This window comes from Sus scrofa, chromosome 1 (assembly GCF_054392235.1).
Source record: "Sus scrofa isolate SSC_HxYL_T2T_F1_AM1 chromosome 1, Sscrofa_HxYL_maternal_Yorkshire_Landrace_v2.0, whole genome shotgun sequence".
Taxonomy (NCBI): domain Eukaryota; kingdom Metazoa; phylum Chordata; class Mammalia; order Artiodactyla; family Suidae; genus Sus; species Sus scrofa.
The window spans coordinates 118041950-118066399 of record NC_139383.1 but is presented as its reverse complement, the minus strand read 5'-3'; the positions used below and the strand labels follow the sequence as shown (position 1 = coordinate 118066399).

General features: G+C 40.4%; 1 protein-coding gene across 13 annotated transcripts in view; it reads left to right on the top strand.

Moving 5' to 3' along the window:
* APH1B (aph-1 homolog B, gamma-secretase subunit) overlaps positions 1 to 24450 on the top strand; it is a 213727-nt gene that overhangs the window by 25434 nt on the left and 163843 nt on the right. For 8 of the 13 annotated variants that reach the window (XR_014809786.1, XM_021094173.2, XM_084967660.1 and 5 more), the window contains one exon: positions 4046 to 4240. Coding sequence is in view for 9 of the 13 variants with exons in the window: in XM_021094173.2 (XP_020949832.1) it covers positions 4046 to 4240 (195 nt within the window). In the remaining 4 variants the exon portion in view is untranslated. Of the gene's footprint in view, positions 1 to 4045; positions 7481 to 24200; positions 24331 to 24450 lie in introns of those variants that run through there. The other 5 variants (XR_014809790.1, XR_014809784.1, XM_021094198.2 and 2 more) reach the window with 3 other exon arrangements.

Sequence of the window (24450 nt, the reverse complement as noted above, 5' to 3'; positions counted from 1 at the left end):
GCAGGAACTCCCATGTTTTGCTTTTTTAAGGAGCCTCCCTGCTGTCCTCCATGGTGGTTGTACCAATTTATGGTAAGAGTTTTATCATGAATAGATAGTGAATTTTGTTAAGGGCTTTTTTGGTATCTATTGAGATGACCGTTTGGTTTTTGTCTTGTCTTTGGTTAGTGTGGTATATCACATTGATTGATTCACATATGTTGAACCATTTTTGTGAACTTAGAATGAGTCCCACTTGGTCAGGTGTATGATCCTTTTTATGGGTTGTTGGATTTTGTTTGCTAATATTTTGTTGGGAATTTTTGCATCTGTATTCATTGAAGATATTGACCTCTCATTTTCTTTTTTGGTAGTATCTTTGTCTGTTTTTGGCATCTGGGTGATGGTGGCTTCATAAAATATCTTTGGTAGTATTCCCTCCTCTTCAATCTTTTGGAAGAGTTTGAGAGGGATTCATAAAAGATCATCTTTGTGTATTTGGTGGAAGTTGCCTGTGAAGCCATCTGGTCCTGGACTTTTGTTTGTGGGGAGTTTTGTTTTGTTTTGTTTTTTTTACAGATTCTATTTCACATCTGGTGATCAATCTGTTCAAATTATGTATTTCTTTTTTTTGTGTGTGTGTGTGTTTTTAGCACTGAACCACAACATATGAAATTTCCCAGGCTAGGGGTCTAATTGGAGTTGCAGCTGCTGGCCTATGCCACAGCCAGAGCAATGCCAGAATCGAGCCACATCTGTGACCTATGCCACAACTCGTGGCAATGCTGGATCCTTAACCCACTGAGTGAGGCCAGGGATCAAACCCACATCACCATGGATTCTAGTAAGGTTCTTAACATGCTGAGCCACAATGGGAACTCCTATCTATTCTTGATTTAATTTTGGTGGGCTCTCTGTTTCTAGAAACTTGTCCGTTTCTTCTAGGCTATTGAATTTGCTGGCATATAATTGTTTATGGTGGAGTTCCCGTCGTGGCGCAGTGGTTAACGAATCCGACTGGGAACCATGAGGTTGCGGGTTCGGTCCCTGCCCTTGCTCAGTGGGTTAAGGATCCGGCATTGCTGTGAGCTGTGGTGTAGGTTGCGGACGCGGCTCAGATCCTGCGTTGCTGTGGCTCTGGCGTAGGCCAGTGGCTGCAGCTCCAATTCGACCCCTAGCCTGGGAACCTCCATGTGCCGCGGAAGCAGCCCAAAGAAATAGCAAAAAAAGACAAAAAAAAAAAATTGTTTATGGTATTCTCTCATGATTTTTTTGTGTGTGTTTCTGCAATATTGGTTGATCCTTTTTCATGTTTTATCTTGTCTATTGGGTTCTCTCTCTTTTCTTCTTGGTGAGCCTGGCCAGAGGCTTGTCAGTGTATATGTCTCTCTTTTGATGGATATAGTCATCCTGAATTTGTCTTGCATTATGCTTATTTTATAGAGCATATCTTAAGCAATTTCCATGTTATTATAAATCCTTTTAATATTTAAGTTTTAATGGCTTCATAGCATCATATAAAATTATAGTTTGCTTAGCTTGAAGGATGGAGTCCTCATTAGCTAGGATGATCCCTTGTGAGGGAGATCAGGGCACATTACCTTGGAGGTGCCTATTCAAGTGGAGATGTCAGTTAGGCAGTCAGGTGAAAAGGTCTGGAGTTTGGGAGAGAAATCCAGTCTCAAAAAGACAATTACAAGTAGTGAGTACAAGCAGATAGGAGAAGAGGCCCAAGGACTAAGCCCTGGGACACTCCAACACTGAGGTTGGGGCAAGGGGAGGAGCCAGGGAAAGAGACTAAGAAGGAGCCGCTTAGTCCTAGTAGGAGGAGAACCAGGAGCCAGGTGTCCTAAAGTCAGTGTGATAACGAGGAGAAACAGATTAGCTGTAGCAGATGCCAGTGGAATAAAACCCAGACTTCTTTGTTTGATATAAGCTCTTACTGATCTTACTAGTGCATAATGTACCTTTTGCTTCTCCCCATAGTTCATAGCAGGCACTCCATCTAAACTGATCTGGCATGGATCCCCAGCAGGTGTGCCATTGTTCATGCTGTTTTACCTGCAGTGACTTATCTCCCCTTAATGTAGGTTGGTTTGGAAACTCCTGTCCATTCCATGTAAGGCCTCCCTGGAGACAGTGCGCATTTCCAATCTAGCACTATCACTAGCCCTTACATGCAGCTGTGTTATAACCCCATTCCCAGATCAGCATTATTTTTGCATCAGTTTTTACATCTCCTCTCCAATTAGAGTTTGTTCATCAAGAATGGGACCTGTCTTGTCCGTCTTTGTACCCTGAATCCCTAGCATGTCCTAGGTGGCCAGTAACTGCTGTTGAATATTGAATACCTGATATTATTCTTTTTAACAATTAAAAAGAACCCAGAAAACTGGAAAGATCACATACCAACATGTGAACAGTAGTTATCTCTGAATGACAGATTTCAGAGAATGTTTAGGTAGTGATTGTTTTACTACAATAACATATTACAGACACATATGCAGATCAGAAGTGTACATCTTGATGAATTTTTGCAGTGTGAACACATCTTTGTAACTCAAACCCAAATGAAAACTAAACATTATCAGCTCCATGAGCATCCTCGTGCTACTGTACTGCTCCCCCAGAGGTAACCACAGTCCTGACTTCTGATGCCATGGTTTGCCCTGACTTTTGGTATTTTATGTGTCTCTTTTCACTCAACCTTCTGTTTGTGATATTAATCCGTATATAGCTATTGATTACTCTTTCATTGCAAAATAGTATTCTGCTGTGTGACTCTACCATAATTTATCCATTCCGCAGCAGAAAGGCATTTATGGTATCTCCTGTTTTTGTTTTTTGGTTTTGTTTTTTTTTTTTTTTTTTTTTTGCTTTTTAGGGCTGCCCCAGTGGCATGTGGAGGTTCCCAGGCTAGGGGTTGAATCAGAGCTACAGCTGCCGGCCACAGCCACAGCAGCGCAGGATTCAAGCCGTCTCTGCGACCTACACCATGGCTTACAGCAATGCCAGATCCCTAACCCGCTGCTCTACAGCAGGAACTCCTCATCACTGTTTTTTAAATGAACTTTTAGAATCCATCGTGATTGTGCTGCTGAAGAGATGCTGTCCCTCCTGTTCCCTTGAATACTAAGGATTTATTCTAAAGTCATTTGGATTTGTCTCACTTTCTTGCACATTTTAAGAGCCAGTTAATACAGAATTGATTATAAAACTGGGCCCAGGTTATATAACATGTGTCTTTTTTTTTTTTTTTTTTTTTTTTGTCTTTTGTCTTTTTGTTGTTGTTGTTGTTGCTATTTCTTGGGCCGCTCCCGTGGCATATGGAGGTTCCCAGGCTAGGGGTTGAATCGGAGCTGTAGCCACCGGCCTACGCCAGAGCCACAGCAACGCAGGATCCAAGCCGTGTCTGCAACCTACACCACAGCTCACGGCAACGCCGGATCGTTAACCCACTGAGCAAGGGCAGGGACCGAACCCGCAACCTCATGGTTCCTAGTCGGATTCGTTAACCACTGCGCCACAACGGGAACTCCACATGTGTCTTCTGTTGGGTATTTCATTAGGTCTGGATTCTGATTACCTGCTAGGGTTGCCATTTTTTGGGGGGCCGCACCCACAGCATATGGAGGTTCCCAGGCTAGGGGTTGAATTGGAGCTGTAAGCACCAGCCTACACCATAGCCACAGCAATGCGGGATCCAAGCCTCATCTGCAACCTACACCACAGTTCACGGCAATGCCGGATCCTTAACCCACTGAGAGAGGCCAGGGATCGAACCTGTGTCCTCATGGATAAGATTCATTTCCTCTGTGCCACGACAGGAACTCCTAGGGTTGCCATTTGATATCCGGCTAGTGTCTGTTGACTGGGGTAGTCCTGTATGTCTTTGTGGGTACAGGTGCTCTTCAGCACATGACACACATCTGATGTTGGTGAAACACACCTTAGCTATGGCAGCTATTTCTTATTTTCCTTCGTCTTTGCTCATTCCACATGTTTAACAAGTTTGCTGTTATTAACCAAGCAGTCACATAAATAACGATTGATTTTCCCTTTGCAGACCTTCATAAGTCCTCATTATGGATTCAATCTGGTGTTGTCATACATCATCATGGTGCTCACGGGCACCTGGGCCTTCTTCGTTTCTGGAGGCAGCTGCCGGAGCCTGAAGCTCTGCCTGCTCTGCCAAGACAAGGACTTCCTCCTCTTCAACCAGCGCTCCAGATAACCTCCGAGAACCAGCGCTTCTCAAACAGTAAGCTGCCTCTTGAGAGGAAGCACAACTGTGCCTTTTTCTAAAAATCCCTTTCTCTGGTGGAATTTAGGGAAACAAACAAACAAACTGTCTAGCTGCGATATGGCTTTCATGAAACAGCTTTCTGAAGGGGATGCCTCCAAGGTGTGCATGGCTGCACGTGAGAATCTTCTGAGGAGACATAAAGAATACTGATTTCTGGGCTCTACCCTCCAGATTTAATTGGTCTGACCATTTGGTAATTTTTTTAAAGCTTCCCAGATGACTCCGATATGCAGCCAGGTTGAGAACTGTTGGCATCCAAATAGGAAATTCCTGAGAACAGTGTAAGTGACTAAGAACCAGATGTTTAGCTGTGTCCCAACTCAGCTTTGCTGGGCCAATAAGTGTCTGAATGTCAAATCCTGGTTCGCCTTTGTCTTTCAAGTTCTGAAGTCACAAAAGGCCAAAGGGCTATCATCTCCGTGAACTTTCATGTACAACGTGATAGGCCATGCTTCTAACCCCAATAATGAATTGCACTGACTTACTGTGATTATTTAGCCAAAGTAAGCCATTGATGAATTAGCTGTGTTTTCTTCCAGTTTTTCCATTCTCAAGTTGGCTTTTTAGAAGCATTATGTTGTTTCTGAGCATAAATTCTGTTTCTTTGACTGAAAACCAATTATTTTCTGAATTCCTGGGAAGCTATTATAAAACAAAGAATCTTTATGCAACTTGTAAGTCTTTCCTGGGCTTAAGGATTTTCATGAGCTCTGCCCCAAGGCAGCGTTTACCTGCTGAGTGCTGGCTGCTGGACTAGTTGAAGTGAGGTCCATTGTCCTGTGTCTGAGCATCTCTGCAGGTTGCTGAGTCCTGAATCCTGGGACAGGCTTCACTGGAACTGGCAGAAGTTTACAAGTCAGTAGGGTGGTGTTGACACTTATAATTCTGTGATACCAACTAGCACTTCCCCCCAGTGGCATAGTGGAAAATTGGAAATCTGTCTTATGCCAAATTCATGCTTTTATATATCCCATATCTTCTTTAGATCTTGTGAATGCCACTGGGTTTTATTGGCAGATATAGCATTCTCTTTATAGGAGTATCTAAGATTCTTGTTCAGCTTCCAAACAATCCTTTTGGTTTCCTTTGTAAAGAGTAATTGTACCTTTGCAAACTAGGAAGGTTTTTGGGGAGCCGATGGTGTGAAATGGAAATTCTCCTACGTTAAAGTGAGAACCTCAGTGAATCCCTTCTGTGCAGTAGAACAGCCAGAGGTCTTAGAAGCAGCAATGAGGGGGCTCACCAGCGAAAGGAAAGATGAAGAATTTGATGATCCTGTGCTGGGGAAGGATAATGGACATATTTAAAATGGAAACACGGCCAGGATTTTGGGATAGTCACACATCCTTCTAGAACCTTATATGTGAACTGGACCTTCGTCGATGAAATCCCCTCTCATGTTTAAATTACTTGAATTTGTCACTCTAGGGAGTCAGGAGGAGTAGAGTTTCTAGAAAGGCTGTAGATAGTCCCATAAGCAAGAACAGGTATTTCTCTAAAGTTTACTTTGGCACAAATACCAATGCTTCCACTGGGGTTTGCAATTGTCCACCCATAAAGTGGACTCTTATACAAGATTTTCTTTAGACAAGTCATTGGAAGAATCAAGGTCACAGAGACAGAACAGTGAAACTTACTGCTTGGAGCTGAGGTGAACAAGATACCCACTGAACTGAGTTTCATTCCTGTTGGAGTGTCGTGTTCTTTGAGGAACAGGATAAGAAAAATACGGACTTGGTTATTACTCTTGACTTGCAGGTCCCTTAAATTGACAGTCTGATGAAATATTTGCTGATGTATAAAGTGTGGAAATATCTGCGAACATTAGTATTACTCATATTTGAGCTCTGAGGATGTCCTCTGTGCGTTAATAGTTTAAGAATCTGGGATATTGTGAAATTTCATTTCTAAAAGCATCTCGGACAGTGGGAAAAATTTCTTTGACAGTGAGACTCTTGTCTTAGTTCAGGAAATTATTTAATAATCTTTGGTTACCTGGAAGTAATGGAGCTTTGTAGTCCTTTTTCTCTCGTCAGCATTGCCATAGTCAGCTTAAGCAGTCTTGTTGCGAATAGCCTTGCTTTGCCTGATGCCAAGGAATTCCGGAGGGAGAGTAGTCTTCCTCTTTTTCTGTGTATATACTGAGATGCAAATTTATTTTTCAAATTTTTATTTTTTGCATTTGTTATCTATAATGAGCTTTCTGAGCCCTGCTAGTGTTTGGCGAGAAGGTGGTAGTAATCGTCTGTATTTCTCCTCCACGCAGGGCTTTCTTAGTTGGGAGGGAAGTGTGGCTGTAGTTAAAGCTGACCTTGGAATGTGAATATGGTTGCAGCACTTGACTGTGTGGCCCTGGGAATAATCGAGATCGATGTTGGTTCTCTACTAAACGTATGTTATTTTTAACTCACTTGAATTAGAAGTTGTTAACTGGAGAAGTTTTGTTACCCTTGACCCCGACCTGCATGACTGGCAATAGAGTAGTAGCAGCCTCTTTTCGAGCAGCTTAGTGAAAACATGGCTGAAGGGAATAAATGCTCTCTGCAGACTGGACAGAAAATGGCTTTTGTTCCCAGTGTGAATATTTTTCTTCCCACGCACATTTCAGTGTTTGCCGAGAGTGGCAGATACTCATCAAAAATGCTAGGTGTTCTTATCCGTAGGGTTGGTACAGGATAAACAGTCGTGACAGAAGCTTCCTTCTAACTGGCGCTCTTCTCACTCAGCTCACACGAGCCCCAAGATAAGGATTCATGGTCAGAGCGGCCCGAGGGCTCCAGGAATCCAGGGCAGCAACCTGTCTTGGGCATCAGCAGCCTGCCCCCTGAGAAAAGCTCCTTGAGAGTGCTGGCTTTTTGCTGGCTAAGTTTTTCCTGGGCCCTACCCTTCCTCACTGTAGGTAGACAATGTAAACATCACAGCAAAACAATTTTAAAGTTCTTTGCTTAGAGCACTTTGTTTATGATTGTAGTTTTTACATTCCTCATTTAATAAAAGACTTTAACCTCATTCCATTACATTTTTGTGTTTTAGGGGAGTGGGGGCACTCTATGTACAATACGTATCATTTTCTTTAAGTCCTACTGTCATGTCATATATACTTGCAATATCAGACCTTGCGTTCAATACACAATGCAATAGAGTCTTTCCAGACTTGTATTTTTCAGCGAACAATAAAAAGATTGTTTGTCACTATCGTTTCTCATGTTTCCTCTTCTTTGGAATAGTGTATCCTTCCATATTTGTTATTTTGTCTCCTAAAAAACTTGACTGTATGTCAAATTATTTGTAACTGGTGAAACCTGAGACTTTTTTCAAAGAGAAATCTTTGTTATTGGGTTGAAAATTCCTAAGGCCGGTTTCGTTTCTGTGTGTTCAGAAACAGTTCATTGCGGAGAAGTTCTTCGAGGTGTCATAAACCAAGAAGAGGAAAATCTTCAGAGGTCCTGGAAGCTTACCTTGAAAAATCCAAGTAATTGTAAAACAGTGAATTTATAAAACATCATGGAATACTAGGAGGGTACAATTTAGTTTCTCCCCAGTGACCCCGAGCAGCCTATAGAATCGTTTTGTTTTTCCTCTCCTTGATGTAGAGACCAGGCAGCTAAGGGACTGAAGTTGGCCTACACCGTCAGACAGCTACAATGACAGTTGTTACAGCCTGAAACTCAGAACCATGTGATGCCTCTTCACTCTGATTTGAAATGAGGCTGCTCCAGGTTTATGTTAACTGTGTTATTAGATGAAATATCCTTGGGATCCAGGGCTCCCTGGGCTGACTGGGAAAGTAATGGAAAATGTGCACTGTCCTCAGGGAAGAGCCCAGATTCATGTGCAATTTTTTTTTGGCTCTTCCACAATGAAATTGCAGCTCTAGTCTAATTCTTACTGGTTTGGGTGACCAGCCTCAACACCTGAGAAACCTCCAGTGGAAAGAACTGCATATTTTACCTGCATCTCATTGAAAATGCTGATTAGAAGGAACCACTCACTGGATTCTGGTCTGAGTCTCAGTAAAAAAAAAGAAAAAAAAAAAAATCGGGGATTTGACACATTCTAAGAGGATGACAATAGATTACGAGCCCTAAGCAGGTCTTGGCTTTAATCTTCAATAATAACTAGGTGGTTCTTGTTGCGTAAGTATGGGTCACTGTAAATCCTCCTGCTTCTGTCTAATGGTAAAACCATACATATTTTCTGTGCTTGCAAAATCAGAGATGAAGTCGACATTGTTTAATCAAGGCTTACCATGCACAGAACATTGTGCTAGATGCTTTATTTATTTATTTATTTATTTACCCTTTGTCTTTTTAGGGCAGTACCAATGGCATATGGAGGCGCCCAGGCTAGGGGTCAAATCAGAGCTGTAGCTGCCAGCCTATGCCACAGCCACAGCGACTCGGGATCCAAGCCAGGTCTGCAACCTATACCACAGCTCATGGCAGTGCTGGATCCTTAACCCACTGAGCAAGGCCAGGAATGAAACCCTCATCCTCATGGATACTAGTTGGGCTCATTAACCACTGAGCCATGACAGGAATTCCTAGATGCTTTATTTGTTTTATAACTCAATGAATTTTATTACATTTATAGTTGTGCAACGATCATCACAACCAAATTTTACAGCATTTCCCTCCCAAACTCCCTGTGCATCCCCCCACTCCCCAACCTGTTTCCTTTGGAAACCATAGGTTTTCCAAAATCTGTGAGTCAGTATCTGTTCTTCAAAGAAGTTCATTGTGTCCTTTTTTTGGATTCCACATGTAAGCGATAGCATTTGATATTGGTTCCTCACCATCTGACTGACTTCACTTAGCATAATAATTTCTAGGTCCATCCATGTCATTTCTTTCTTTTTAATGGCTGAGTAATATTCCATTGTGTAAATGTACCACATCTTTATCCACTCCTCTGTCAATGGACATTTAGGTTGTTTCAAATGTCTTGGCTATTGTATATAGTGCTGCAATGAACATTGGAGCACATGTGTCTTTTTGAACCATGTTTTTCTCTGGATAGATGCCCAGGAGTGGGATTGCTGGATCAAATGAAAGTTCTATTTTTAGTTTTCTGAGGCATCTCCATACGGTTTTCCACAGTGATTGCACCAATTTACATTCCCACCAAGAGTATAATAGGGTTCCCTTTTCTCCACACCCTCTCCAGCACGTTTTGTTTGTAAACTTTTTGATGATGGCCATTCTGGCTGGTGTAAGGTGGTGGTACCTCATAGTGGTTTTGATTTGCAATTCTCTAATAATGAATGATGTTGAACATATTTTCATATGTTTTTTGGCCATCTGTATGTCTTCTTTGGAAAATTGTCTGTTTAGATCTTCTGCCCATTTTTTGATGGGGTTGTTCTTTTTTTTTTTTTTTTGGTATTGAGCGGTAGGAGGTGTTTATAAATTTTGGAGAATAATCCTTTGTCAATCACTTCATTTGCAAATATTTTCTCCCATTCTGTATGTTATTTTTTCATTTTGTTTAGGGTTTCCTTTGCTGTGAAAAAACTTTTAACTTTAATTAAGTCCCATTTGTTTATTTTTGTTTTTATTGTCATTACTTTAGGAGGTGGATATGAGAAGATATTGCTGTGGTTTATGTTGGGGAGTGTTTGGCCTATGTTTTCCTAAGAGTTTTATAGTGTCTGGTCTTATATCTAGGTCTTTAATCCATTTTAAATTTATTTTTGTGTGTGGTGTTAGGAGGTGTTCTAATTTCATTCTTTTACATGTGGCTATCCAGTTTTCCTAGCACCACCTGTTGAAGGGGCTGTCTTTTCTCTGTTGTATATTCTTGCCTCCTCTGTCATAGATTAGTTGACTGTAGGTACATGGGTTTAATTCTGGGCTTTCTATCTTGTTCCACTGATGTATATTTCTGTCTTTATGCCAGTACCATATGAATTCAATGACTGTAGCTTTGTAGTGTAGGCTGAAGTGAGGGAGCCTGATTCCTCCAGCTCTATTTTTTTTCCCTCAGGATGTCTTTGGCTACTCTGGGTCTTTTGTGCTTCCAGACAAACTTTAAAATATTTTGTTATAGTTCTGTGAAAAATGTCCTTGGTGATTTGATAGGGATTGCTTTGAATCTGCAGATTCCCTTGGGTAGTATAGTCATTTTGACAATATTGAGTCTTCCAATCCAAGGGTATTCTTTCCATCTGTTTGTGTCATCTTTGATTTCTTTCACCAGCATCTTACAGTTTTCAGAGTACAGGTCTTTTGTCTCTTTAGGCAGGTTTATTCCTAAGTATTTTATTCTTTTTGATGTGATGGTAAATGAGATTGTTTTCCTGATTTTTCTTTCTGATCTTTCATTGTTAGTATATAGAAATGCAGTCAATTTCTATGTATTAATTAAGTATCCTGCAACTTTGCCAAATTTATTGATGAGCTCTAACAGTTTTCTGGTAGAGTCTAGGATTCTCTAGGTATAGTATCATGTCATCTGCAAATAGTGATAGTTTTACTTCTTTCTCTTTCCAATTGGGATTCCTTTTATTTCTTTTACTTCTCTGATTGCCATGGCTAGGACTTCCAAAACCATGTTGAATACTAGTGGCGAGAGCGGACATCCTTGTCTTGTTTCTGATATCAGTGGGAATTTTTTCAGTTTTTCACCATTGAGAAGGATGTTATCTCTGAGTTTGTCATATATGGCCTTTATTATGTTGAGGCAGGTTCCCTCCATGCACACTTTCTGAAGGATTTTTATCAGAAATGGGTGTTGGATTTTGTCAAAGGCTTTGTCTGCCTCTCTCACTCCTATAGGTGAGTCTTTGTGATACAGTTACTTTCCAGTCTGTGGGCTTCCAACCAAGGAGGTATGGGGTTGCTTATATCGTGTAATCGCCCTTCCTCCTCTTGATGTGGCCTCCTCTTTGTCTTCTGTAGTAGGATATCGTCTTGAAAGTTCCCAGTCCATTTGGTTGAAGGTTGTTCAGCATTTGGTTGTAATTTTGTTGTTTTTATGAGAGAAGTTGAGCTCCAGTCCTTCTATTCTGCCATCTTAATCCTGTCTCCTAGATGCTTTATTTTTTAAAAAAATAACAGTAATTGTTTTTTAAAAAAATTATTGGATTATAGTTGACTTACAGTGTTGTGTTAGTTTCAAGTGTACATTAAAGCGATTGAATTATCATATATATATATATATATATATATATATATATATATATATCAGTTCTTTTTCCCATATAGGTTATTATAGAATATTGAGTGTAAGTCCCTGTGCTATACAATAGGTACTTGTTGGTTATCTATTTTATATATAGTGGTGTGTATATGTTAATCCCAAATGCTTAATTTGTCCCTCATCTCCACCTTTCCCCTTTGGTAACCATAAGTTTGTTTTTGAAGTCTTGTGAGTCTGTTTCTCTTTTGTAAATAAGTTTATTTGTATCATTTTTAAGATTCCACATATTTCCACATATCACTTATTAGTGATATATGATATTTCTCTTTCTCTGTCTGACTTCATTTAGTATGATAATCTGTAGGTCCATTGGTGTTGCTGCAAATGGCAATATTTCATCCTTTTTATGGCTAAGTAATATTCCATTGTGTATGTATATGCGTGCATGTGTGTCTATAGACATATATATACATATATATATATATATACCACATCTTTATCTATTCCTCTGTCAATGAACATTTACGTTGTGTCCATATCCAGCTATTGTGAATAGTGCTGCAATGAACACTGAGGTGCATGTATCTTTTCCAGTTACGGTTTCTCTGGATAGATGCCCAAGAGTGGAATTGCTGGATCGTATGATAGTTTTAAGGAATGTCTTACTCTTCTCCATAGTGGTTGTACTAATTTACATTCTCACTAACAGTGTAGGAGGATTTCCTTTTCTCCACACACTCTCTAGCATTTATTGTTTGTAGACAACTTGATGATGGCCATTCTGACTGGTATGATGTGATATCTCATTGTAGTTTTGATTTACATTTCTCTAATAATTAGTGATGTTGGATATCTTTTTTTTTTTTCCATCTGTCTTCTTTTGGAGAAATGTCTATTTCCTGATCATTTTTTGATTAGTTTTTTAATATAAAGCTGTATGAGATATTTGTATATTTTAGAGATTAATATTATTAATATTTTAATATTAATAATACAATATTAATATATTTGAAATATTTAAGAATATTTAATGTTAATATTAGAATGTTTAATATTTTAATATTATTAACATTTTTAATATAAAGCTGTATGAGATATTTGTATATTTTAGAGATTAATCCCTTGTTGGTGGCTTCATTTGCAAAGATTTTCTCCTATTCTGTGGGTTGTCTTTTCATTTTTTTAATCGTTTCCTTTGCTGTGGAAAAGCTTTTAATTTTAATTAGGTCCCATTTATTTTTGTTTTTATTTTCATTTCTCTGGGAGGTGGATCCAAAAAGATATTGCTGCAGTTTATGTCAAAGACGGTTCTGCTTATATTTCCCTCAAGAGTTTTATAGTATCTAGCCTTACATTTAGGCCTTTAATCCATTTCGAGTTTATATTTGTGTATGGTGTGAGAGAATGTTCTAATTTCATTCTTTTGCATGTAGCTGACTAGTTTTCCCAGCACCACTTATTGAAGAGACCATCTTTTCTCCATTGAATATTCTTGCCTCCTGTGTTAGATATTTTAGAAGGATGGAAAAATATAAGACGGTGGAGATCTTTGTTCTCAGGGAATATATGGGACAGCTACAGATTAGGAAAGAATATAGAATAACTTGAATACATAAGATGATACTTAAAGTTTTAGGAGTGGATGAAAGGCCCTTAGGTAATGGATGTATATCACCAGGAAAAGGTGGAGGGCCGAGGACTGAACCCTGGGGCACTCCAGTTGACAGATTGGAAAGGGCAGGCTGGGAACATCACCAAGGAAAGAAGGAAAACCAGGAGAGAGTGGTGGCCTGAGAGCCAGGGGACAGTCGGCCGAATGCTGCTGAGCAATGAGTAAGATGAGGAGTAAGAATTGATTGTTGCATATGGAGAGGTGGAGTTTTCTGGTGACCTTGATAAAAGCAATTTCAGTGTAGAGGTGAACGCCTAAGTGGGATGGATTGTAGAGATTGGGAGATAAGAAAGTAGCCACAGCATATAGAGTACAGATAACCATGTAATTATAGTAGGGGGATGGGATGCTAGACTGAGGAGGATGTGAGGGCAAGAAAGGGCATTTTTCTCCCCTTTATTCCCACCTATAATATCGTACTGTAACAGTATGTTTATAAGAAGATGAGAATGAGTCAGTGGAAAGGGAAAAGTTGATAATCCAGGAGAGGGGATGGTTACCAAAGCAAAGTCCCTGAGGAGAGAATAGAGTGGGAAGTTTTTTAGCATTAAATGCTTAATTAGATAAGTTAAAATGTGTAAAAGCAAGAACTTAAGTTTCTTCTTAAAAAACTAGAAGCAGGAGCAAACTGAAGCTAAAATAAGCAGAAGAAAGGAAGTAATGAAGAGAATAGCAGAAATCAAATAGAAAACAGAAAAACAGTAGAGAAACCAGTAAAGCAAAAATCTGATTCTTTGAGAAAAATCATTAGTTAGTAAAGCTCTATTCAGTTAATAAGGAGAAAAATAGGACACACATTATGAATATCAGGAATAAAAGACATCACTGCAGCCTCTACATTATTAAATAAAAGAGGAATATTATGAAACACTTAAAAGCAATAGGTTAAAAACTTAGATGAAATAGACAAATTCTTAAAAAACTCACCAAGAAGAAGTAGAAAATCTGAATATCCCTGTATTTCTTCAGACTATTTTTTCTGGGCTCTTAACATGTCTCATAATTATTTATTGAAATCTGGACATCATGTACTGGGTAATAAAACTGACGTAAATAGACCTTTCTGTCAGTCTGGGCAAGAGCTGGACTCTAATGTTTGCTGCAGCTTTAGGTACCAAAGGCACAAGTTCCTCTAGCATCCTTGTTTTTGTCTCCCTTCTTGACTTTGGGATTTCACCCCCCCTCCCCAAGCTCTTCCCCAAAGAAAGACTCTGTCTTGAGCTATAATCCAGTTTTTATATTGGAACCTTATTGGTGTGGCAGTAAGGTTGGTGTGAGAGAGAGTTCATGTATTCTAATTTTGAGACTAAATCTCAGGTTTTTTTGTGGGGCTACGTCCCTCAACTAAGGGTCTTTTAGCTCTTTTCCTCCCCTTAGATGAGACAGGAAGGCTGAAGGGGGCTGGAGTGGGAGACATGCCCTTCTTCCAGGTGGGATAAATCTCTTGAACTTTTTTCCTGAACAGCAGACCTTTGTTACAAAGAACACTCTGGGCATATTTTTCGTTGATAAAGGGTTAATATCCAGAATATGTAAAGAACTCGTGAACTCCAACATCGAAACAAGACATTACAAAAAAATCCACCCAGCCCAATTAAAAAATGGGCAGAGTATCTGAATAGTTGTCTTTCCAAAGAAGATATACATCTGGCCAACAGACACATGAAAAGATGCTGAACATCACTAATCATCAGGGAAATGCAAATCAAAACCATAGTGACCTTACACCTGTCAAAATGCCTATCATCAAAAAGAGCACAAGTAACAAGTGTTGGTGAGGATGTGGAGCAAAGGGAGCCCTCATGCACTCTTGGTGGGAATGTAAATTGGTGCAGCCACTATGGAAAACAGTATGGAGGTTCCTCAAATAATTAAAAGTAGAACTATCATGTGATCCATCAGTTCTACTCCTGGGTATTTATCCAAAGTAAACATAAGCTGTTCATTACAGCATTACTTACAATAGCCAAGATATGGAAGCAACCCAAGTGCCTATCAACAGATGCACAGAAGATATCCTAGGAGTTCTTGCTGTGGGTTAAGAATTCGACTGTAGCAGCTCTGGTTCCTGCAAAGGTGCAGTTTCAATCCCAGGCCCAGTGCATTGGGTTAAAGGATCCAGCATTGCCAGGGCTGTGATTGAGTTCCTGGGCTAGGAACTTCCATATGCCACACCTGTAGCCATAAAAAACAAGGTGCTATTATATATATACACTATAGTATATAGTTTATACACACACACACACACACACATATAGGAATATATACTATATACTATGGAATATTACCCATCCATAAAAAAAAGAATGAAGTCTTGCGATTTACAACATGGGTGGACCTAGAAGGTATTATACTATGTGAAATAAGTCATCAGAGAAGGACAAATACAGTATGATTTCACTTACACGTAGAATCTAAAAAACAAAACAAATACACATAATAAAACAGAAACAGACTTGTAGATACAGTGAACAAAACAGGTAGTGTGGAGAGGTGAACAAAACAGGTGTGGGGAGAGGAAAGTAACAGATGAAGGAGATTAAGGTACAAATTTCCAGTTGCAAAATATATGTCACAGGTATAAAGTGTACAGTGTGGGGAATACAGTCAATAACTAAGTAATATCTTTGGATGGTGACACTTTGTAACTAGATTTATTGTGGTGATCATTTTGAAATGTACGGAAATGCCGAAACACTTTGTTGTGTAACAGGAACCAACATAGTGTTGTAGGTCAAATATACTTCAAAAATAAGCAAACAGGAAGTTAGTTCCCCTTGTGGCTTAGAAGAAACGAATCCGACTAGTATCCATTAGAATGCGGGTTGATCCCTGGCCTCGCTCAGTGGGTTGGGGATCTGGCGTTGCTATGAGCTGTGGTGTAGGTCGCAGACTCCACTCAGATCCCAAGTTGCTGTGGCTATGGTGTAGGCTGGCAGCTGTAGCTATGACTCAACCCCTAGCCTTGGAATTTCCATATGCTGTGGATGCCGCCCTAAAAAGCAAAAAAATGAAAACACCAAAACAAGAAAACAAAAAGATCAAATTTATGGTTACTAAGAGGCAGGAAGTTGGGGGAAAGGGGAGTTGAATGAAAGCAGTCAAAAAGTACTACAAACTTCTGGTTATAAGATAAATATGCACTAGGGATATAACGTTCATGATAAGTGTAAGCAATACTGCTGTGTGTCATATATGAAAGTTAAGACAGTGAATCCTAGAGTTCTCACTGTGGCTGTTATTCAGTGGGTTAAAGAATCTGATTAGTATCCATGAGGATACAGGTTTGATCTCTGACCTTGCTCAGCAAGTGGTGGCATAGTTTGCAATTGTGGCTTGGATCCGCTGTGGCTGTGGCGTAGGCTGGCAGCTGCAACTCCGATTTGACCCCTAGCCTGGGAACTTCCATATGCCACAGATGTGGCCTCCAACCCCAAAAAAGAGTAAATCCTAAGAGTTCTCATCACACACATTTTTTTTGTTTCTTACATTTTGTATCTGTATAAGATGATGGATGTTCACTAAAATTATTGTGGCAATCGTGTCATGATGTATGTAAGTTATGTCATTATACCATACACCTTAAATTTATACAGAGCCATATGTCAATTACATCTCGATAGAATGAAAAAAATTGTTGAGCATATGGTGGGAGCATCATATTGTGAGAAAACAAATCAGTAGTCCTTTGGGGTGGTAATTTAGCAAAATCTATGATATCTATAAAATTTTGAGATATGCATTTTTTTCAGCCATGCCATGGCATGCAGAAGTTCCTGGGCCAAGGATCAAACCCAAGCCATAGCAGCAAGTGAGGCCACTGCAGTGACAACACTGAATCCTTAAGCCAGCTGAGCCACATGGGAGTGCCAACATAAGCATTTTTTGAACCAGCAGTTTCTTTTCTAGGATCCATCCCACCGAAATAGATCCAAATACATAAAAATCTTGTAATAGTCTCATAGGTGAGAACACTTTACAGCCATTAAAAAGAATGAGAATATTTGGAATGTCTTAGAAAACAAAAGCAAGTTACCATTCTTCTGTTCGATAAGCATTTTTTATGCCATGCATTGTGCTAGATACCAAGAATATAATAGTAAAAATAGGTAAGATCTATTTTATTAAAAAATTTTAAATGAATGTCAAAATACACACATACACAGGAGTTAGGATTGTGGGAGACTTTTGGCTTTATACATAATATTTGTATGTTTTAAAAAATCTGTTTTTTAATGAGTATATATTATTTATGTAATCAGAAAAAGCCATAATATAGGTTCTTCCATGATTTTTTTTTCCTTTTCCAGCTACCCTGTGGCATATGCAGCTCCTGGGCCAGGTATCAGATCCAAGCCACAGTTGCAACCTAAGCCACAGCTGCGGCAACGCCAGTGGACCCTTAAATCACTGTGCTAGGCTGGGAATCGAACCTAGGGCTCCCAAGACACCACTGATCCTGTTTCGCCACAACGGGAACTCCTGTGATTTCTTTTTGTTTTGATTAGAAAGTGTGTATCATACAAGGCCTCCACACTCTGATCCCAGCCATTTTCCTGCCCCCACCATTCCCTCTCCTCCCTTCCCAAACCTTCTCACCACATCCCTGAGGCTCTATTTAGGATGCCCTAGGGACTCTCTTATCTCCACAAATTTTTTTTTAATTGACATGTAGTTAATTTACAAGGTTATGTTAGTTTCAAGTGTACAGTAAAGTGATTCAGTTGTGTTTATACCCACATTTTTTCAGATTCATTTCTATTATGGATTATTACAAGCTATTGAGTAGATTTCTCTGCACTGTACAGTTAGGACCTTGTTATTTATTTGTTTTATACCTAGTACTGTGTATATGTTAATCCCAAACTCCTAATCTGTGTCCATGCCCCTTCTCCCCTGGTAACCACATTTGTTTTTGAAGTCTTTGAATCTATTTGTTTTGTAAATAAGTTCATTTATGTGTTTTTTTTTTTTTTTTGGATTCCCCCTATAAGTGATATCATGATATTGGTTTTTCTTTATCTGACCTCAGTTAGTATGATAATCTCTAGTAGCTTCCAGGTTGCTGCAATGGCATTATTTCTCTTTTTTTTATTTCGCTTTTTTTTTTTTTTTTTTTTTTTTGGTCTTTTTGCCATTTCTTGGGCTGCTTCCGCGGCATATGGAGGTTCCCAGGCTAGGGGTCTGATCGGAGCTGTAGCCGCAATTCTACGCCAGAGACACAGCAACGTGGGATCTGAGCTGCGTCTGCGACCTACACCACATCTCACGGCAATGCCGGATCCTGAACCCACTGAGCAAGGCCAGGGATCGAACCCACAACCTCATGGTTTTAGATTCGTTAACCACTGAGCCATTATGGGAACTCCGCATTATTTCATTTTCTTTAAATGGCTGAGTAGTATGCCATCATATATATGTATGTATATATCATATACATACATATATATCACATCTTCTTTATCCATTCATCTGTCAATGGACATTTAGCTTGCTTTTGTGTCTTGGCTATTGTAAACAGTGCTGCAGTGAACATTGAGGTGCGTGTATCTTTTCAAATTATGGTTTTCTCCAAATATATGCCCAGGAGTGGGATTGCTAGATCAGATTTTTGTTTATTAAGGAACGTCCATACTGTTTTCCATAATGATTGTATCTATTTATATTCCCACCAACAGAGGAGGCTTCCCTTGTCTCCACATCCTCTCCAGAATTTATTATTTGTAGACATTTTGATCATGGCCATTCTGAATGGTGATACCTTGTAGTCTGAAGTGATACCTCATAGTTTTGATTTGATTTCTCTAGTAATTAGTGATGTTGAGCATCTTTTCATGCACTTCTTGGCCATTTGTCTGTCTTCTTTGGAGAAATGTCTGTTTAGGTCTTATGCCCATTTTTTGATTGGGTCCATCTCTGATCTTGTTTTTAGCTCCAACTGGAAAGCATTGTATTCCCCCTTCAAGAGCTTGCTCAGTTGTCACCTTTTGTGAAGTCTTTCCTGTTTAGACTCAGAAAAACAAGTGGCTTTTTCCACTGTGGGCTCCTAAAATATATATTTTTTAAATCAAGGAATAATTTGCATACAGTAACACACGCAGGTCGTTCATGTTTGGGGATATATCAGTAATTTGCAACTTTTTGCTGAATGTTATTCCATCTTATGGATATATTTTGTTTAGTCATTCTTCTGTTCATAGACACATAGCATCTTTTCACACTACTCTTCTGTATATTATGGTTAATGATTTCTGTCTCCCTAAATGAGATTGTGATACCAGTTATCATTGAATGTAGGTACTCATCTAAATTATGGTTGAATTACTCTCACTTCATCTGTGCTTAGCAGTGATTGTACATTAAGTGATTTGCTTTTAAATGAGGAAGTATGAGAAAATCAGTTGAAAATGACTTTGAATTATAGAAGATAAAGGAAAACGCTATTTCCTTTACTTATAACACTTTTGACACCAAATGTGTGGGTCTTTCCACACCAAGCAATCCTCATTGGACACCAAGTGGGTGTTCTACAGTTTGACTCAATTCTTTTTTTTTAAACAGCTTTTTTTTTTTTTTTTTTCCCACCACACCCATGGCATATGGAAGCTCCCAAGCCAGGGATCAAACCTGCGCTGCAGTTGAAAGCTGCACCATAGCTGCAGCTGTGGCAACACTAGATCATTGACCCACTGTACCACAGGGTAACTTCCTTAACTCAGTTTTGACATTAACTTTCTGGAGCTATTGCAGACCCCACAGGTTAAGGGCTCGGTCTCACAAGACCACCCCCACTTTAGGCATCAGTTGCAAGTCCCAGGTTGTCACCCGCACTTCTGACTATAAATTGCAGGTTCCGATGACTCCCTCAGGTCTGATAATTAGCTAGAACAGCTCACAAACTCAGGTGACCATTGACTTACATTTGCCAGTTTGTTATAAATGATATTACAAAGGATACAGATGAACAGCCAGATAAATAGGTACATAGGTCCAGGTATGGAGAAAGGGCACAGAGTGTCCATGCCCTCTCTGGGTGCACCACCCTCCCAGCACCTCCACGTGATGGAAGCACTCTGAACCCAGTTGTTTAGGGCTTTTATGGAGGCTTCACGACACAGGTGTGATTGATTAAATTATTCACCGTTGAATAATTTAATCACATAATTTAATTTAGCCTCTTGTCTCTCCCCAGAGACTGGGGGTAGGGTTGAAAGTTCCAACTTTCTAATCATATGATTCCTCTGGAAGCCATCCCCCATCCTCCAAACTTCATCACCTCTTTAGCATCAACTGAGGTAAAGCTTACGGGGCTTTTTTTTCCCCATTTTTTAAAGTTTTATTGAAATATGGTTGATTTACAATGTAGGGCTTTTTAAAAAAATTGAAGTACTGTTGATTTACAGTGTTGTGACAATTTCTGCTATAGAGTAAGGTGTCTCAATTATACACTTATACACATTTTTTTTTGAGGGCCACACCCACAGCATATGGAAGTTCTCAGGGGTCAAATCAGAGCTGCAGCTCCCAGCCTGCACCACAGCTCACTGCAACACCAGATCCTTAACCCACTGAACGAGGGCAAAATTTGAACCCTCATCCTCCTGGATACTAGTGGGATTTGCTTCTGCTGCACCACAAAGGGAACTCCCCATTCTTTTTTATATTCTTTCCTATCGTGCTCCCTCCCACCAGACTAACTATAGTTCCCTGGGCTGTATAGTACAATCTCATTGCTTATCCATTCTAAATGTAATAGTTTGCATCTACTACCCCCAAATTACCAGTTCATCCCCCCTCCCCTTGGCAACCACAAGTCTGTTCTCTATGTCTATGAGTTTGTTTCTGTTGTGTAGATAGGTTCATTTGTGCCATATTTTCAATTCCACATAAAAGTGATATCATAAAGTATTTTTCTTTCTCTTTCTACTTAACTTTGCTTAGTTTGATAATCTCTAGTTGCACCCATGTTGCTGCAAATTGCATTATTTGATTCTTTTTTATGGCTGAGTGGTATTCCATTGTATGTGTATACCACATCTTTTTTTTTAGCTGAAACTATAGAAGTTATCTTTTTAATAAACAGTAAAATTAGTTTGACAGGGCAGAGACCATCTGAATAGGAAATCAAATATTTCATGTTATTTAAGGTGTATGTTTGCTGGCTATTTAAATTCTTCTCTTTATTACAGCAACACATATAATACCCATATCATCCTCATTTTCTGCATCAATAATCAGCACAGCATGCTTCATTAACAGTACCACATCTTCTTAGTCCATTCATCTGCTGTGAGTAGTGCTGCTGTGAACACAGAACTGCATGTATCTTTTTGGTGTTTATTTTTTTTTTTTTGGCTGCACCCGCAGCACATGAAAGGTCCTGGGTGAGGAATTAAACCCACACTGCAGCAGCTACCCAAGCCACTGTAGTGATGACGCTGGATCCTTAACTTGCTGCACCCACAAGAGAATTCCCTGTCTTTTTGAATTAGAGTTTTGTCCAGATATATTCCTAGGAGTGGGATTGCTGAATTGTATGGTAATTCTGTTTTTAGTTTCCTGAGGAACAGCTATACTGTTTTCGACAGTAGCTCCATCTACCCACAAACCTTCCTACCAACAGTGATGGAATTTTTTTTTTTTTTTTTTTTTTTTTTTTGGTTTTTGTTCCCTCATCCATGGCATATGGAAGTTCCCCGGGCCAGGGATTAAATCTGAGCTTAGACGCGGCAACACCAGATCCTTTAACCCCCTGCGCTGGACCAGGGATCGGTCCCATGCCTCCACAGCAGCCCGAGCTGTTGCAGTTAGATTTTTAACCCACTGTGCACAGAGGGGAGCTCCCTCACTCTAGTTTTGATTTGCATTTCTCCACCAGTTAGTGGTGTTGAGCATCCCTTCACATGCCTACTGGCCATCTGTATGTCCCCTTTGGAGAAATGTCCATTTATATCCTCTGCTAAAGGGGTTTATTATGAATACCATGTAGGAACTTTGTGCTGGGAACGGAGGATAAAGACCAAATACATATTTCTTATTATATCCCAATATCCCAGGAGATTAATCCAGTTTTCACCCATTGGCCAAGAGGGTGTAATGAGCTTCTGACCATGCTTGTTCTGCATGACAAGGCGTACCATATTCAGGAAAGCCTTTCCAGTGGTTATGTGTTGGATGGTTGGGAAGGAGAGAAACTAAGATGAATGAGCTCTGCTGTTGCATGTCTAGGTAGCTTGAGAATAGAGTTTCAGTGGATGAACTATTTATATTACTTGCATCACCAGAAGAGTCCACACTCCTTTCAGAGAAGCCGGTCAACTCTTGTCATCACCGACAGAGTTGCTATAGAGGTCTCAGTGTGCCCTTGAACCCGTAGGCCCTGTGTTTGTTGTCTTCATTGCAGGTAATTAAAAGTTAATATTTGAAATGAGTGAACTCAAGCAGAAATAATGGCTTTGCCTTCCAGCAAGGAGAGGTCCTAGCTGGCCACGTGAGTGGAGATCACACTCCTTCTGGGCTCCCACCCACAGGGTGAGTCCCAGGGAAGTGTGCCAGGTCTGGCCAACCTTCTCCTCCTTAGTGGACCAGGAGGATAAGCTCTGAATGGAAATGCCAGGATGGGGCAGGATGTTATTTGTGTGGTTTTTTCCCCCTCCTTTTTTTAAATGGCTTTATTGAGGTATAATTAATATAAGATAAATGGCACCTTTTTAAAGTTTAAAATTTGAACAGTTTTGACCTATGAAGAGAAACCATCACCACAATGAAGATAATGCACATATCCATCACCTCAACAAGTTTTCATACCCCTCTGTAATCCCTTCATCCCCCGATTCATCCCCTGGCAATCACTGATCTGCTTTCTGCCACTAGAGTTTGCATTTTTTAGAATTTTATACAAATAGAATCTATGTTTGTGTGTAGGGGTGTGCATTTACTCCCTTCCAGTTCAGCTTTAAGAAAAGGTTCAGCGACAGTACCTTGGGGATTTGGTTTGCCGAATTAGAGGTGAGGGTGGCGTCCCAAGAGTTCTGCTGGCTCCTTTGTCTACTGGCGGTTGGCAAACCTTGGTCAGACTTCTCTTGAACAGATGTCAGAGTTTAATATTACGAAGCAGATTGGAGGCAAGAAGTTGTTGTTGACTTTCTGGAAATTGTTGGCACAAATGCCTTTAGTCCTTTATCCTGTGGTGGTTTATGAGGTTGTGGCGTGATTGGGATAAATATGGTAAGTTCTATTACAAGATGGCATTTCCATGTCCCTGGAACTGTGGAGGGTAGACCCTGCACTGCCCTTGAAGATCTGAGCACTGCAGGGCTGAATGGTGGTGGCTCAGCCCTCAGCTCTAGCCATTGTTTCATTTTCCACTTACAAGGTAGGGGCAGCACTTTCTCTTTCCCTGCGTTGTGAAGACTGTGAAGGTGTATTGAAACAACCAAGGGTATACAGACAGAGTCATTACTGAATCCCTGGTTGACTTGCCGTCGTAATGATGTGCTGACCTGCAATCTTTTTTTTTTTTTTTTTTTTTTTTTTATGGTGAATCATTCTGTACCACAAAGCATTTTGGCCCTTGTTTCTGCCCAGTTATTCTACAGTGAAAGGGCACGGGGACCTCTGTGGCAGCATCTCAGCCTCACACCTTCCTTCACACCCTGTGACAGTTAAATCCCAGCCAGAGGACCATGCAGCACTGGGCGCACCAGCCCACATTGTCCAGTGTGGACATGGATAGTGACTCCAGAATGGTATCCACTGCCCAGGTGGCACCTCTCCTGCCCAGCAGGTGGCCCTGGAGGTCTCGTTTCCTCTTGTAGGCAAGTCTCAAGCATCATCCTCCACCTCGAAGGAAGTGACTCCTTCTAACTTGAGGCATGGGGCAAAGCTAACAAGTCAAGAGACTTGGGTTTCTGGCATTGGCCCCCTTTGGGATGGCTGGCTCTGGAAGAGAGGAGACACTTTGTCCAGTGTGGGAATGTAAAGGCTCTAGGAGATCAGGAGAGGGTGTTGGGGGCACAGGAGTGGGTGCAGGTAGCACTTGGCACCTGGCCAGGTCCTGCAGTGAGGTCCCCCAAAATTAACCAAGTGCCCTCATGCCCACAGCCCAAGCTCTCACCCAGGCAGAGGCACCCTAGGCTGGGTCACTGGTGACCACCTGGACCCTGGACCCCAGGACTGAGGGGTATGGCCAGGGTGGGGAAGGCTGGGGATCCTGGAGAGGTGAGTGGAACAGGTATGCACATGAGGTCTGCTGGTCTTTTTACCTCGGCCTGATGCTCTCTCTGCCCCCATTTCTCCCATCCTCCAGATCCACCCTCCCTTGGACTCCCCCATCCACTAGCTCCTGTCTCTC